A 17,324-nucleotide genomic window follows, 5' to 3' on the forward strand; every position below is an offset into this window, starting at 1 on the left:
TGTGGACTCGTTCCTTCAGCTCTGGCCATCTGTGGACTCGTTCCTTCAGCTCTGGCCATCTGTGGACTCGTTCCTTCAGCTCTGGCCATCTGTGGACTCGTTCCTTCAGCTCTGGCCATCTGTGGACTCGTTCCTTCAGCTCTGGCCATCTGTGGACTCGTTCCTTCAGCTCTGGCCATCTGTGGACTCGTTCCTTCAGCTCTGGCCATCTGTGGACTCGTTCCTTCAGCTCTGGTCATCTGTGGACTCGTTCCTTCAGCTCTGGCCTTCTGTGGACTCGTTCCTTCAGCTCTGGCCATCTGTGGACTCGTTCCTTCAGCTCTGGCCATCTGTGGACTCGTTCCTTCAGCTCTGGTCATCTGTGGACTCGATCCTTCAGCTCTGGCCTTCTGTGGACTCGTTCCTTCAGCTCTGGCCATCTTGCTTACAGTCCGCGATTAGCTTTCTTTGTTTTCTTCATTACACTTAAAGTAACCTCTGCTTTTCGCCAGTCCCTTACAAGTTTCTCACTCACTTCAAACTTTCTTTCTTCTGCTCGGTTATGCAGTGAGCGGGGGCGAGCGAGTGTACGCGAGCGTGTCCATGCATGCGCGCGCGGCTCCCGCTCTGCCCTAATGCGACTTATAGTCTAGTGCGACTTATATATGTTTTTTTCCTCTTCATGACACATTTTTTGACTGATGCGACTTATACTCCGGAGCGACTTATAGTCCGGAAAATACGGTAGCTAATCAAAACATTCATAAACATCTGTTTTGATTTGTTTCTTTATTTACAATTTGTTCAAGATAACTTAGAGCACATTTCTGAATAGTTAGCATACCACTTATTAATGTTATAATAGGTCATGTTTTGTAAATGATTAGTTTATCATTGACTAATAACATACAAATGATTTATAAGCATTATTCTAAAGTGGTGTCAAAGTAGGTTTCTAATAAGTTACTACATGCGAACATTCGTGGTATGGGTGTGTGAAGAGCAAAACGGACAAGTATCGTCAAGTTATGTTTAACACGGACCATATGTTACTTTATAAGTTGAAGAAAACCTATTCTAAAAACCATGAGAAACTCTTGAGGGAGCCAGTGGCGAATTAGTCTTCCTGGTTTTGACATTACAAAGCAACACAAAATAATTGAACAGAACTGCTCACCAGTGGATGGATGCAAGTGACTGGCACAAACAAACATGGTATTTTTTACTAAAAACCTTTAAGCAATTCAATGCTACACTTTAGAGTTTGCATGTAGATCAAGTACTACTTGTATGTAAACCATCCTGCTTGCTTGCGCCATGTGATTGCTATAACCAGACATACGCATCTCTTTCTTTGTAGTTGGCTCATATCAATGGGGAAATGAAAATCAGTTAAGGCTTTGAATATGCTTTGATTGTCTATAATGCAAAACAATAAAGCTAGAAAAAAATGACCTGCCTCTTGCATTTAAATCTTTTTTTATTCACAGTCACGATGTCTGACTTGAGGCAGTCAGGCATGCAAACGCTGGAGCATGTGTCTGTGACTGTGACGATTCTCCATCCTCGGCGGGGGAATGTCGAAATCACGCTCGTGTGTCCCAGTGGGATGACTTCGCTGATCGGAGCCAAACGAGCGCTGGATGTGTAAGTGTCCAGATATTACACACTCATGCCTTTTGTATGCTGCCAGTGCAGGGTTCCCGCGGGGTCTTAAAAAGTCTTAAAAAGTCTTAAATTCAGAAAGTTACATTTAAGGCCTTAAAAAGTCTTAAAAACGCCCAGATTTTCATCCTAGGTCTTAAATTTTATTTACCAAAGTCTTAAAACTTTTACTTCCGTTCAGAAACAAAACCTTTTAGTTTTCTTTACCCGACTGCTTCATGCATTTTTACTCCTTACACTTTTCCTTCAGCTTTTCAGAAAGCTGCGATTGGCAAACGGAAAGCAAGAAATTACCGTAATAAACCATATTTTGGCAAAAAGCGCTATTTGTCTTTAAGGATTTTTTTTAAGCGCGCCAAATGTTGAGGATTTACGGTCAAATAGCGCTTTAATATGCTGGCGCCAACACTCGCATTCTAATAGGGTTAAGCGTAATGTATTCTGATGTATTTGATCTGACTGGGTGGGCAGCTGTCAATCTCAGGCCCAGCCGTAGATCCGCCCCTATCATAGGTTGGTTGTTTTGTCTGGTCTGCACTTGTGGCTACGTGCGTTTTCAAAGAACATGAGTCTTTGCACACGGAGTCCGATATTTTCGCATGCGTTTTTCGTATTCGTGATCCGAAAAACTCGTCACGCACAGAGATCTTGCACACTGAGTCCGATGCTTATTAATGAATGTGTTACGGAAAAAAACGCAAAACAAGACAAAGTGACGTCTAGTGAGGATGATTTGTTTGTCCTGAGGAGAAATTGGGTTCATCTACTCCTGTGATCGCGTAGAGAGGAGAGTTTCCCTATCAAGCGGGATTATCCAGATCGACCGATTCAAAGTTGCAGTTTCAGTGGCTCAGTTTGATGCTTTGCTAGCGATACTGGAGGCATATTTAAAAGAAGACCACTAATTTCTGTGAATCAATTGATCCCGAACACCTGGCAGTATGTCTATGGATCCGATCACACACGCACACAGACAGACAGACCTTTAAAGACCCTTACGAAACAAAAATATATTGCAATATATTTGAAAAAATCATGCAATATATTCACATATATGGGATTTAATATTTATATTTTCCAATATAGTGCAATATATTGAAAGCGGCAATCATTTGTATATTTTCCAATATATTGCATGAATATATAATATATTTTATAATGCCATTAATATATTATTCCATATATTAAAATATATTTCAAGAAAATATATTGGTAAATATATTTTCCTTTCGTGAGGGGAGACTTGATGTGCTATAATTATAGCTGTGATATAATAATTGTAGCATTTTTGCTAGAATAATATGTATGGTGGCTCTGAGTTGTCAAAACGTCTCAAAATGCGTTTTTACGGATGCGAAAACGCAGAAAATCGAACCTGTTCCAAATTTTTTTTTTGACGGACGAAAGTCTCGGAGGCAGTGTGCAAGCGTGATTGACATAACGTGAGGTTGAATTTATTTTTGGAAGTGCGTAAATTATTATTCTAGCAAAAATACCACAAATAATATTATTATATCACAGCTATAATTATAGCACATCAAGTCTCTGTAAAGCTCTCTCTCTCTGTGTGTGTGTGTGTGTGTGTGTGTGTGTGTGTGTGTGTGTGTGTGTGTGTGTGTGTGTGTGTGTGTGTGTGTGTGTGTGTGTGTGTGTGTGTGTGTGTGTGTGTGTGTGTGTGTGTGTGTGTGTGTGTGATCGGATCCATAGACATACTGCCAGGTGTTCGGGATCAATTGATTCACAGAAATTAGTGGTCTTCTTTTTAATATGTGTCTCCAGTATTGCCAGCAAAGCATCAAACTGACACTTTTAATCGGTCGGTCTTGATCCCGCTTGATAAGGAGGGGAAACTCTACGCGATCACAGGAGTCTCTCCACATCTCCTCAGGACAAACAAATCATCCTCACTAGACGTCACTTTGTCTTGTTTTGCGTTTTTATCCCCGTAGCATTCATTAATACGCATCGGACTCAGTGTGCAAGATCTCTGTGCGCAACGAATTTTTCGGAATACGAAAAACCGCATGCGAAAATATCGGACTCAGTATTTTGATATCAGTTTCTGAGTTTATTTAATGTTTCTATAACTGAATCAATAAAAATAGAATGTTTGAGAGTTTCTGAGATCATTTATAATGCTTTTAGTAATGCGTCGTGTTGGTCTTAAATTTCACTCATAATGGTCTTAAAAGGTCTTAAATTTAACTTACTGAAACCTGCAAGAACCCTGCAGTGTGAGTCTGTGATGTGAACCAGCTTTGTTGTTTGAATAGAGATACGACTGGATTAACAGACTGGACGTTTTCCACTGTGCGATGTTGGGGAGAAAGAGCAGAGGGACAATACAGTCTGTTGGTCACTGACTACAGTAAGACAATACAATCTACACGTCACTACTCATCTTTAGAAGTGTGTAAGTTGCAATTTAGATGGCACCACAAGAACTTACACAGTCCTTTAGCTATCCAACTCTCCTTGCAAAAAAACAACAATATTAAGTCTAATGTATAGCTACAACTGTACAATTTTAAATAAAAATGCTTTTTGGCATTTACCAGTAAGGGCTAAGCAAAAAAAGGAGCCCTGCCAAACCCTGACCCTTTGGTAAAATAAAAAATACTTACCGTATTTTCCGTTCTATAAGTCACACTTTTTTTCATAGTTTGGCTGGTCCTGCGACTTATAGTCAGGTGCGACTTATATATCAAATTTAATTCATACTGACTGACAAGAATAAACATATAGCCGCGAGAGGACGCTCTATGCTGCTCCTGTAGCCGACCCCTGAAAAAAAAACAGAAAACAGAAAAAAACTCTTAACTGAAATATTAACTTAAAGACAACAACTTAGAAAGACTGAACACAAACAAAATGCCCCCATAAAGAAAATCTTATTCTGCAAATTACAGACAGCATGTAGTAAAATATGCAGCGGAGAACAATTCACACAGCGTTCGTCTCGCGCGGCTGAGCCTCTCCCGGCAGAAAGTTCAGGCATCTGTGGACTCGTTCCTTCAGCTCTGGCCATCTGTGGACTCGTTCCTTCAGCTCTGGCCATCTGTGGACTCGTTCCTTCAGCTCTGGCCATCTGTGGACTCGTTCCTTCAGCTCTGGCCATCTGTGGACTCGTTCCTTCAGCTCTGGCCTTCTGTGGACTCGTTCCTTCAGCTCTGGCCATCTGTGGACTCGTTCCTTCAGCTCTGGTCATCTGTGGACTCGTTCCTTCAGCTCTGGCCATCTGTGGACTCGTTCCTTCAGCTCTGGCCTTCTGTGGACTCGTTCCTTCAGCTCTGGCCATCTGTGGACTCGTTCCTTCAGCTCTGGCCATCTGTGGACTCGTTCCTTCAGCTCTGGCCATCTGTGGACTTGTTCCTTCAGCTCTGGCCATCTGTGGACTCGTTCCTTCAGCTCTGGCCTTCTGTGGACTCGTTCCTTCAGCTCTGGCCATCTGTGGACTCGTTCCTTCAGCTCTGGTCATCTGTGGACTCGTTCCTTCAGCTCTGGCCATCTGTGGACTCGTTCCTTCAGCTCTGGCCTTCTGTGGACTCGTTCCTTCAGCTCTGGCCATCTGTGGACTCGTTCCTTCAGCTCTGGCCATCTGTGGACTCGTTCCTTCAGCTCTGGCCATCTGTGGACTTGTTCCTTCAGCTCTGGCCATCTGTGGACTCGTTCCTTCAGCTCTGGCCATCTGTGGACTCGTTCCTTCAGCTCTGGCCTTCTGTGGACTCGTTCCTTCAGCTCTGGCCATCTGTGGACTCGTTCCTTCAGCTCTGGCCTTCTGTGGACTCGTTCCTTCAGCTCTGGCCTTCTGTGGACTCGTTCCTTCAGCTCTGGCCTTCTGTGGACTCGTTCCTTCAGCTCTGGCCATCTGTGGACTCGTTCCTTCAGCTCTGGCCATCTGTGGACTCGTTCCTTCAGCTCTGGCCATCTGTGGACTCGTTCCTTCAGCTCTGGCCTTCTGTGGACTCGTTCCTTCAGCTCTGGCCATCTGTGGACTCGTTCCTTCAGCTCTGGCCTTCTGTGGACTCGTTCCTTCAGCTCAGGCCATCTGTGGACTCGTTCCTTCAGCTCTGGCCTTCTGTGGACTCGTTCCTTCAGCTCTGGCCATCTGTGGACTCGTTCCTTCAGCTCTGGCCTTCTGTGGACTCGATCCTTCAGCTCTGGCCATCTGTGGACTCGTTCCTTCAGCTCTGGTCATCTGTGGACTCGTTCCTTCAGCTCTGGCCATCTGTGGACTCGTTCCTTCAGCTCTGGCCATCTGTGGACTCGTTCCTTCAGCTCTGGCCATCTGTGGACTCGTTCCTTCAGCTCTGGCCATCTGTGGACTCGTTCCTTCAGCTCTGGCCATCTGTGGACTCGTTCCTTCAGCTCTGGTCATCTGTGGACTCGTTCCTTCAGCTCTGGCCTTCTGTGGACTCGTTCCTTCAGCTCTGGCCATCTGTGGACTCGTTCCTTCAGCTCTGGCCTTCTGTGGACTCGTTCCTTCAGCTCTGGCCATCTGTGGACTCGATCCTTCAGCTCTGGCCTTCTGTGGACTCGTTCCTTCAGCTCTGGCCATCTTGCTTACAGTCCGCGATTAGCTTTCTTTGTTTTCTTCATTACACTTAAAGTAACCTCTGCTTTTCGCCAGTCCCTTACAAGTTTCTCACTCACTTCAAACTTTCTTTCTTCTGCTCGGTTATGCAGTGAGCGGGCGCGAGCGAGTGTACGCGAGCGGCTCCATGCATGCGCGCGCGTCTCCCGCTCTGCCCTAATGCGACTTATAGTCCAGTGCGACTTATATATGTTTTTTTCCTCTTCATGACACATTTTTTGACTGATGCGACTTATACTCCGGAGCGACTTTTAGTCCTGAAAATACGGTTGGTCTTTGCTACAGTTTTTTGCTCATGAAACACTTTGCGATTTCCATAGCTAGCAAGTAAGCATAAAGGATGTATATGAAAACATGCAATGGCAAAGAAACAGCTTTCCTTCTCTGCAAATGATACCAGACAGAGATTTCATTTTTACAATAGTCCTCAACTGAAAAAAGCTACTTTTTCCCGCACACTTATATAGTCTAATGCAGTTACACTAAAACATTACTGTCCAGTTCTTCTCCTGGAGGGTCACTGTTCTGCAAAGTTCAGCTCCAAGCCCAGTTAAACACATTTTGAAGCAGCTAATCAAGGTCTTAGGAATGCTATGGTGCTTTTCCACTGCATATACCGGCTCGCTTAAGTGGCACCACCGCGGTTGAGCTTCCAAACGTGCCGTACCGATATTAATATGTGACGTGTAAACAGTGCAGATCACTGATTGGTCAGAGAGAAGCGTCACTACCAGGGGCATTGGTTTTGTGACAAGAAACACCAAACCAGCTAGCAGCAACAGCCAACACAGTCTTCTTCTTCTTTCGGCTGTTCCCTTCAGGGGTCGCCACAGCGAATCATCTGCCTCCATCTATTCCTATCCTCTGTATCCTCTTCTCTCAGACCGACTACCTTCATGTCCTCCTTCACTACATCCATAAACCTCCTCTTTGGTCTTCCTCTTGACCTCCTGTCTGGCAGCTCTAACCTCAGCATCCTTTTACCGATGTATTCATTCTCCCTCCTCTGAACATGTCCAAACCATCTCAACCTGGCTTCTCTAACTTTGTCTCCAAAACATCTCACATGTGCTGTCCCTCTGATGTACTCATTCCTGATCCTATCCATCCTCATCACTCCCAAAGAGAGCCAACACAGTATCATTTGTTAAACAACTAGCTTAAAAAAAGAAATGGCTGATTCGTGTTCAGTAGAGGCAGTGCAGACGTTCCTCTCGTCGCTGGATGGGGTGACCCAGAATGAGTCTATAGGCTCCATTGCTCCTGTGTCGTGCATTTGTGTGTGTCGCGTTTACGTTGATGTCACAGCGGCCCAACTATAACAATCAGTCTATAATCTCACCAACTTTAGAGCAATACTAACCAGAGATGTTCACAAGTCTTTCATCTGGAGTCAGAGTCAAGTCTGGAGTCTTTTCATTTCTGTCTTATTTTTTATTTTTTTTAAATATATGACCTTTCTATCATCTGTTTTGTTTGTAATAAAGGTCCTAAGATGTAAACACTGTAAACATGTTTTGTTGGTTTAACTTAAGTAACCTGGTTGCCTTAATTTTGAGTTTAATGAAATTGAAAATTTGAGATTATACAATGAAGGAAATTTGTTTAATATATAGAAACTCAAAATATTATTGTTTCTGAACCACATAAAAAATTGAGATCCATCCATCCATCCATCCATCCATCCATCCATCCATCCATCCATCCATCCATCCATCCATCCATCCATCCCTCCCTCCCTCCCTCCATCCCTCCCTCCCTCCCTCTCTCCCTCCCTCCCTCCCTCTCTCCCTCCCTCCCTCCCTCTCTCCCTCCCTCTCTCTCTCTCTCTCTCTCTCTCTCTCTCTCTCTCTCTCTCTCACAGACACACATTAAGAGAGAGAAAAGCTGCATATACTACGAAAAATATTGATAAAAGTAAAACGTAGTGCTAGGTTTAAAGGTTCGATTTTATTCATGTTTTAAAGGGTTCGTTCACCAAAACATTTTAATTATCCCATGATTTACTCACCCTCAAGTCAAGTCATCCTAGGTATATATGAATATCTGCTTTCAGACAAATACAATCAGTTATATATTAAAATAATAATAATTTCCTGGCTATATTTAATGGAAGTGAAAGGCAGCCCAAAATTTGATTCCCAAAAAGCACATCCATCCATCTTAAAAGTGGTCCACACTGCTCTGTGGAGAATAAAGAAGGGAAGTGAAGCCATTTCTAGCTTCCGGCAGACTGCCTTCCGTATTCAACTTACAAAAAAAGTGTAACTTGCGACATGACGTTGGATGTAGTGTAAGTGCTTTGAACTGCGAGAGACCAACATTAATACAAAATCTAATTTTTGTATTCAGTCATGTCTCTATTTGTACAAAATGCTGCAAATTCATGTATATCTGGATTTTGCACACAAGAGTGGTAAAGTATTCGTTTAAATGTAGAAATGTACATTTGCATACATTAATAATCAGCACCAGGCATATTCACTGGTAGTTGCAATTAATGCACGCGTGCCACATGATCCACAAATGCACATCTTCTTAGTTGCACGCACAAATTATTACACACTAATGCAAAATAAAACATTTGCATTCACAAAAATGTCTTTATTTATACAAACTGCAGCACATTCATGCAATTCTGTGTTTTGCACATACAAGTTAAAAGGCATTTGTTTGTGGATAATAAAATGTTCATGGATAATTGTGCATGACTTTATTAAAGGGGGAGGGGGGGGGGTGAAACACTCAGTTTCAGTCAATCTCATGTCAATCTTGAGTACCTATAGAGTAGTATTGCATCCTTCATATCTCCGAAAAGTCTTTAGTTTTATTATATTTATAAAAGAAATATGGGCTGTACCGAGTCTTTCCGGAAAAAAACGAGCGCCTGGAGGCGTATTGTGTGGGCGGAGCTAAAGAATGATGAGCGCAAACAAAGCGGTGACGTCCTCAAGTGTGGAGAAGCCCATCTATCTCAGCTAATAGATATATGATCCAGAATCATTCGGAGGCTGAAATAAATTGAACAGGAGAAGCAGCAGCAGCAGGACGTCCGTCTCTGTGGTATGGACTGTATTTAGTGGCCTGTCAACATTTGTGTGTCTTTACTCGCAGTTTATGAGGACATGATTCGGTTTATGGACTATTGTATGCGACTAAACCTTAGCAGTAGCAAGCAAAACGGTTTTGCACGTCAGACTAGTGTAACGTTATACAGAGAACAGCAATGGAGTAACCGTTAGCGCATTTGAATGACGAAGCACGCGATCGTGTCGTTTACTGATGTTTACTCACGCGACGATAGCCGACAGCACAGACATTTGAAGCAGTTTTATTCATCGACCGTGAACCTTTATCGCTGGAGATCTGCGATGTTGTGAAGCTTCCCGTCATTTCTGCGTTCAAATCGGTTCAAATGCAGCGCTGCCTTCCCGGAATGCTGTGCTGAAGCGTTGAAGTCGCTCGACGTCACCCATAGGAATAAAGTGGAGCGCGGCGCGGACTATAACGACATAAGCGTTCATGGACGAGTGGATCTGCAGCTGAGCGAGTGTTTATGGGCGTGCATTTCCTCTCTCGCTCTAGTCACGCGCGCGCGCGCGCGCCCTACCGGGAGAAGAGCCGTACAGGACAGATGCTTGGTGATGTTTAATACATTTGTGTTGTTGGTTTGTCCATATTTGCCTCTATAGCAGCATACATCGATGCTTCACAACTGTGTCTGTCTTTCAGGAGAGCCGACTCTGCCATTGGGCGTTCTGAAATACTGGAAACTTACTCTGTATGGCTCGTCTCTGTCTCAAAAGCAGGTGAAAGAGAGGCAAAGGTGAGCTGCAGAGGACTAATACTCAAAACCTGTGGTTCTCAAACTCTTTATACCCTTTACCACCTCAGAAAATATGTGGCTTTCCCACCATAATGACCAACATTAAAATACAGTAGCGTCGTAATTATTCATCTACAACTCAGTACAGGTCAAAAACGAGGCATTTTATTCCTAATAAGAATTGTTATTGTTGTCAGCCACTTTAATTAACATTGTAAATACAGTTTGAACATTAACACTGCATTGTGCTTACATACAGGTAAATAAAAAACTTGATGATTCAATTCAAATGTGTTGTACCTAAAAGTTCAATACTATACTTAAATGTTAAAAAAATCGTTACTCACATAAAGATTAAATTAAAATGTGTTGTTATAACATGAATGTATATTTAATCATCGCATTTACGTGAAGACATGTTAAATCTTAATGAAATGAACACCAAAACATTTAAACACTGTTAAACAGATTGTTTCTTGTTTTATCTTTCCAGATAATCAGTCCATGCGGTTTATTTTTAAACCATATATGATAGGGGTGTAACAATATATCACAATACAAAAATGGGTAACACTTTATAATAACTGCACGCTATGAATCACTCGTTAAGCATTAGGATCATCATTTATAAAGCATTAATAGACATTAAGCAGTTCATAAATACAGCTGTAAATGGTTTGTTCTTGATTTATGAGCATATCCATAATGTCTTTTAACAATTGTATTTTCATACTTTATTAATGATCCATTTATAATTTTTAAATTAAGTATTATTATTATTGGACTTTGGAATTAAAATACTTAAAAAAGTATTAAGTCCCAGCCTATTCATTTTCTCCCCCAATGTAATGCCAAATTAAACATTTTAATCAACAGTACGTTTGTTGTTAACCTTTCACCATATGCATTGGATTATCGCAGTAATATCGTATCGCAATATGTATCGAATTGATACATGAGGGTATTGTTACACCCCTAGTATAAGATGATTTTCAGATTTGACATTTTATCATTTTAGTATTAAAACATTTGTGTGTAATCAATGTTTTTGTGTGAACTTGGCAGAGTTGTTGAAGACGCAATGGGTGGCCAGTATCTCAACAGCAGTTTTGCTCTCCCCTGCCCTCCTGGAATAGATGTTCCTCCTGAAATTGTGAACCCGTTCACCTCGAGCAGCCTGAAGGTGTGTCGTGTAGTTACACAAAATCACATACACTGTAACGTCTGTATGGCTTACACTTTAAACCGTTTGTAGCAACTCATAATGTAAGAATTTTCTCAAATCGTAATAAAATCTTCAGCTAATAATGTGATAATTTGCACATCAAAAGCACGTCATATTTTAATTGTAATAGCTTTTAAAATATAAATAATATTAGTATTTCCTTATAGTACTTTTTTTTAAATCTAAGTCCATTACCTGCCTACAAAATCCACCAGATTGCGGTAGTATGGTAGTAGTAGTTGGTGGTGGTGTTGGTAGTATCAGTAAACAGTGGTAGTTAGTAACATTTGTAGTTGTTGTTGTTGTTGGTATAGTAGTAGTAATGGTAGTTATTGTTGTTAGTAGCAGTAGTAGTAATAGTAGTAGTATAAGTAGTAGTTGGTAGTAGGGCTGCATGATTAATCCAAATCACGATTTGGGTAATGTGTGATTATGATTCATTCGCGCTATTCGCGCCGCCTCATTCGCGCGAATGACGCGGCAAGTTGAAAAATGTGAACTTTGGCGGATATTCGCGCCGCGTTAACCAATGAGTAGCCTGCTTACTGCTGTCACGTGTTGAAGCGACGGATGGGAAACCCACAGGGGAAACCCCGAGGCCAGAGTAATTTAAAAATACTACTGTATTGTCACAAAATGTAGTTTTAATAGTTTTTCAGGCGACAATGTAGTTGTTTAAAGCTCAAATATGTGATTTATTTATTAAGAAAGCTCCTATTTGAAAATTTGATATGTATTTTCGGAGGTGTGAGACCCAGGCGATCACCGGAGCTCAGCACTCATCAACCCCGGTGAGAGCAGCCTTAACTCGGCCAGTCCTTCTGCCGACTGCCGCTGCCTGGCAGAAGCCCCTCCCATGACGCGAATTCGCTTCTGTTGTTTAGTGAATGTCACACGCGAACGAAGTGAATGGATTCAAAATGTTCGCGTGTTCAACTTCGGGGTGCGGTGTGAACGCAGCATAAGGGAATACATATATTTTACTACGTTTTGAAAAAAAATATTACATTTTATTTTAATAATGTAATACTTATTACATTATGAGCATTTCTTCCATTTTGAGTGACCACAGCGTTTCTACATGTTCAAATGCTGTTATATTATCGGTATTATGAAACTGAGCAGTACTAATATGTTGTTTTGTGATTTGTAGTCTCTTCTGCTGCTGGGCTGTTTCGCCCTCTTCTGGTCGCTGTATTACACTCTTGAAGTGACCCTCACTCACTGGGACTGGCGTGGGTGCAGTGTGGCCATGAGGGGCCGAGACCGTGGACTGCAGGCTGGATCCATCGGTCTACACGACAGTCAAGTGGTTGAAATCCAGCCCGAGATGGACAATGAGTCCAAAGTGCCCCTCATCGCTGCCGATGAGAACACGTAGCACTCAGGAAAAACTAGAAACTGGACCTCTTCTCTCTTTGTCTCCATTTCTTTAGTTTGGAGTTTCAGGTTGCACTTTGCTTTTGTTTGAGCATGTGAGCGTACGCTCTATATTGAGTGTCCTTATTTCGTTTTCTTTGATTTATTTGCAGATATGTTCATGACAACATTTCCTCATAAGAGTGCCTGATAAAGCGAGTGAGTCTTTGCAGTATTTGTAAGATTGGATGTGTGTGTGTTTGGTGACTACTGTGTGAATATAATGTGGAGTTTAATATAATGACATTTTTACAAAAGGTTATTTTTTTCTTTTTCTTGGTTGCGGCGCATTGAATGTGTCAGGATTGGATGATTCCAGAGTATAAATACCTCCAAAGCTTGAATTCTGAAAGAAGAGATCGTTTAAACCCAAGGTCTGCTTAACTGCTGTCGTTTTACTGATTTTAGCCTGTTTATTTTTTGGTTTGCTTTTTTTTTTACTGAAGTATGGTATTTTTGTGAACAATTCAGATGTGGTTTAAATAAAAACTAAATCATTTTTCAGATTGTTTCAGCATCTCTGTTACCATGGGTCACAATATTATGCGCTCTCAGTGAAGCCTACTTGATTTTGTTGGATGGGGAAGCCTTTCTATAAAAAAATAAATGAGAGATCAGTTGCATCGGCAAACAAAAACAAAAAAACAAAGACATTTCATAAATATCGCAAATGGTTAAATTAAGGTGAAAGACTAGTGCCCGCTTTCACAGACAGTCTTTAGCCTATATAGTCCCAGACTTAAATGCATGTTTGAGCTGTTTTAACTAATAACTTACAATGACTTTATCTTAAAATATATCGGTGCCATTGTTTCGTCTCAAGATGCACATCAGTAATGTTTTTTTTTTTTTGCTAAGGCACAATAAAATATATTTGACAACGTTTATAAAAGAGACTCAAATTTCCTTATTGAACTATCCTGGTGTAATCTAAGCCCTGTCTGTGAAACTGGAAACTAGGGCCCGATCATACACCCGACACAATGCAACGCCACGCCACGCCAGACACAACCCAAGTGTGTTCTGCTAGTTTCAGACCGACGCAGTTCTCATGTTCTCGTCCAGCTCCGCGTTGTTTAAATATCAAATGCACTGGCTCATCTGTTCCCCAATGGGTGTGCTGGTCTAAAGCAGGAGTGTTCAGGAGCATTGCTATTGGGAGGAACTGAAAACCACTGACCATTGTATGGCGTTTAAATAAAGTCAAAAGTCGCGCGCACGAAAACCACGAGCACGCGAATAAACCCAAGCACGCAAAACAGACCCACGAGAGGAAAATAACAACGCGAGAGCGCATCTGTGCAGCCGCGAGCGCATTTGTACACCGCGGGCGCGCGAAACAGTATTTAGGGGCGGAAATGAATACTAGCGCAAGCCCCTGCTGCCTAGCGCGCACAACTGCAAATGAGCGCTCGCGTGACTACTCAACACTCGCTCGCTCCTCGAGTTGACTTTTGACACTTTGAGGGCGGGGCAATGACTTTTGTCTTCCCACCTGTGATTGGTCATTTGTTTAATCAGTTTCACTCTTGTTTAAACATGTAGCAGGACTAGGACAAGGCACGTTTTAAGGAACCATTATGTCGGACCCTGAGCAGGTAATTAAATTTTTAAGTCTTTGTGTTTCGAGTGCAATATATTCAATATATGAAATTGTATTGTACAATTTCGAAGGTATTTTGTTTACAATCATCTTGAATAGTTTGTATAGGACCTTAACACTAAAAAAAGATGAGCTAATTTAAGATAAAGCTGGCTAACCCATAAATGTAGGATGTTAAAGGTTAGTTTTGACCTACATTGACAGTATACAGTAAATAAATCATCGCTGAGTAGCATTTCTAGCTACTTAAAGCTAGTATGCTAATGTACTAAACATGATTAACATTGCTTTAATGAGAAAAAACTAGCCCTAGCAAAAATGTTTTCAGCCATAATGTCACTACTGATGTTGCACTTGTTGGTCACAATAATATCTATATATTTTTATGTTTTTTTGTTTTGTTTTTATGAAATAGGGTTGACAAAATGAAAATCTCAAAATGATTAATAATAGATACAGTAAGACAGAAATACTGCATCCGGTTCCTCGCTCATTATCGTCTGAAAACGTGTTTGAAAATCGTAAATTGACCCAAAGCGCCATCTGCTGTTCTGGTAGAGGAAGTTGCTCAACTACATTTGTGAGAAAATCTGCCTGAACAGCATTTGTGAGAAATTCAGCGCGAAATGCATTTGTGAGAAAATTAAGCTGAGAGATAGTAACAAACATGCATTTATGTGGACTAGATTTGGTATTTGTTCAAAGGTTACATGCAATTTGTAGGATGGTTTGTATTTATTTGTGAAATATGCATGCTCACTCATTTATTTGCAAAACACAATACATATATTTGTTACTCTGCATTTTCGCTCAAACTGTTCTTTGTATTTGCACATCGCTTTCTGTTTGTTTGCGAGTTAAGTTTTCCTTTGCAAAGCAGATCGTGTTTGTTTGCAAAATGCTGGATTTGTTTGTTTAATTATGGCACAAAAATCACTCCATACGTTTCTCACCTAAAGCATTTTTTTCACGTGGCTGACTGGCGTATTCAATTGTTTTTAATAGGAGTCCCACATTTTTAGGAGGGAAGTGTTTGTAAGATTGTGGCCAAAACCGGTACTGCAGGTGTATCCCCCTGACTCGAGGTTGCCAGATTGGCTGCAGGAACGTTTGTAGATCTGCAGCTGTGGTAACGTGAGCAGATCTGGCGACCCGGATGCCCAAACACTACTGACTTTTAGGGGTGTCCCCAACTAAGGATTTACACATTCGAATCACAATTGTCGAATCTCTCTATGGTCGACCGATAGTCGAATCATCTGTGTGTGTGTAAACCATAGACTGGAAAAAAATAAACGGTATAAACGGGTTGGGAAGGGCAGGACACTAGTCAGCAGGAGGCTAAGACTATTTTATTTTACTTTACACACGGCACACAGCCACCACTTTTAATAAAGTGATCAAAACTAGGCTAACGTTACACTACACATTCGTAAATTAACCGTTCTCTCATAACATTTAAAAGCCGCGATCGAAACACAGAACATCACACAAATATATAAAAGAACATTTTGATAAATAAACCTAAAAAAAATACCTGCCTAGAGAGGAAAAGAACACTTTGAGTGCGTTTATATGCACTTTCTTAAGCCGATTGTACCTGAAGGGGGTCTCACACCGGACTGAAGCTCAGCGCCGTGTCTCAGGGATCTCACACCAGGCAGACGTGAACATTACGCGCCACGCAAGCTCAATTTTGAATCGACTTCTGACAGAAGAGCTGCACGGTGAGTGTATCTTGTAGCACAGGGTGAAATCAGTACATTCACGATTTGAGGGAAATATACATTTAATCGCCGCGGACAGGCGTCGAATGCCGCCGTTGGTGCATATATGTGGCGCGGCGCGTCCGGTGCGAAGCTCAGTGCCCTTAAAGGGGCGATCGCTCAGCGCCGCGACACGTCTTTATAACACTAATATTGAGCACCCCCATATTGCCAAAATGGTATGATCCTCGTTTCATAACACCCGCGACGATTCGACCATGAGATCAGTGCTCGAATCCGGTCCTGCATATCAATGCATCGAATCTTCGACTATTAGGGGTCACCCCTACTGACTTTGTGATTGGTCGAACGCTGGAGGGCGGAGCGTCACGCCAAAAGACAGCATAACATCAGCATCAGTTTAGTTCTGCAACAACAACTTTTAAATGACAATATCCTGGCCGGACTACTGTTGTCAGTGATATAAGTATTTGAAATTAACATGATTTCTTTATGTCAAGTGACATATCAGGGCCATTTTATGATTCATTGAAAAACATTTCTTACATACAGTTCCATTACGGAACACAGTTAAAAAATGTTGTCAGTTCTTGCTCCCTGGCAAGCGAACCCATGGCCTTTGTGTTGCTAACACCACACTACTCTTATAGTTTGAGCTACAGGAAAGTATAATTTTGGGCATCTATTTCACGCTGAAGCACTGAGCGCTCGCTGTATTTTACCGGTCGCTTAGAGTCGAAGTGTTCAACTTAGTAAAACGCAGCGCTCATCAGTCACGTTTTACCCAGCTGACCAATCACAGTGAAGGAGGGGCGGGACAAGTACAACACCGACCAACCACTGCATTCCGCGTGTACAACGTCAACAGATGAAAACAACGCACTGCAAAAAATGCTTTTCTTACTTATTATTTTTGTCTTATTTCTAGTCAAAATTTCTAAAAATTCTTACATTAAGAAATATTTAATAGACAAAAATTATTGTCTTGTTTTGGAGAAAAAATACTGAAAATTAAGAGAGTTTTTGCTTAAAATAAGCAAAATAATCTGCCAATGTGTTAAGCAATATAATCTTAAAACAACTTTATTTTTCTTACCCCACTGGCAGGTTGTTTGGCTTATTTTTAAACAAAAACTCTTAACTTTGAGTTATTTTTTCCCAAAACAAGACAATAATTTTTATTTGTCTAGTAAATAGTCCAAGATTAACATGGCAATCCCCCTCTTCACATTCGACACGGTGCCATCGAGGGTTAAAACGTGAAAGGCGAAGCTTGAATTTACGGG

At 41.5% G+C, this 17,324-nt stretch overlaps 1 protein-coding gene across 1 annotated transcript in view; it reads left to right on the forward strand.

The window, feature by feature from the left end:
* pcsk7 (proprotein convertase subtilisin/kexin type 7) overlaps positions 1–13,212 on the forward strand; it is a 42,491-nt gene extending 29,279 nt beyond the window's left edge. Inside the window, exons 12-16 of the mRNA XM_067449946.1 lie at positions 1,470–1,626; positions 3,918–4,012; positions 9,971–10,064; positions 11,130–11,247; positions 12,443–13,212. Coding sequence (XP_067306047.1) covers positions 1,470–1,626; positions 3,918–4,012; positions 9,971–10,064; positions 11,130–11,247; positions 12,443–12,670 — 692 coding nt within the window. The 3' untranslated portion in view covers positions 12,671–13,212. The remainder of the gene's footprint in view (positions 1–1,469; positions 1,627–3,917; positions 4,013–9,970; positions 10,065–11,129; positions 11,248–12,442) is intronic.
* The last annotated feature ends 4,112 nt before the right edge of the window (positions 13,213–17,324 follow it).

The sequence above is a fragment of the Pseudorasbora parva genome, chromosome 8 (assembly GCF_024679245.1).
Source record: "Pseudorasbora parva isolate DD20220531a chromosome 8, ASM2467924v1, whole genome shotgun sequence".
NCBI lineage: Eukaryota > Metazoa > Chordata > Actinopteri > Cypriniformes > Gobionidae > Pseudorasbora > Pseudorasbora parva.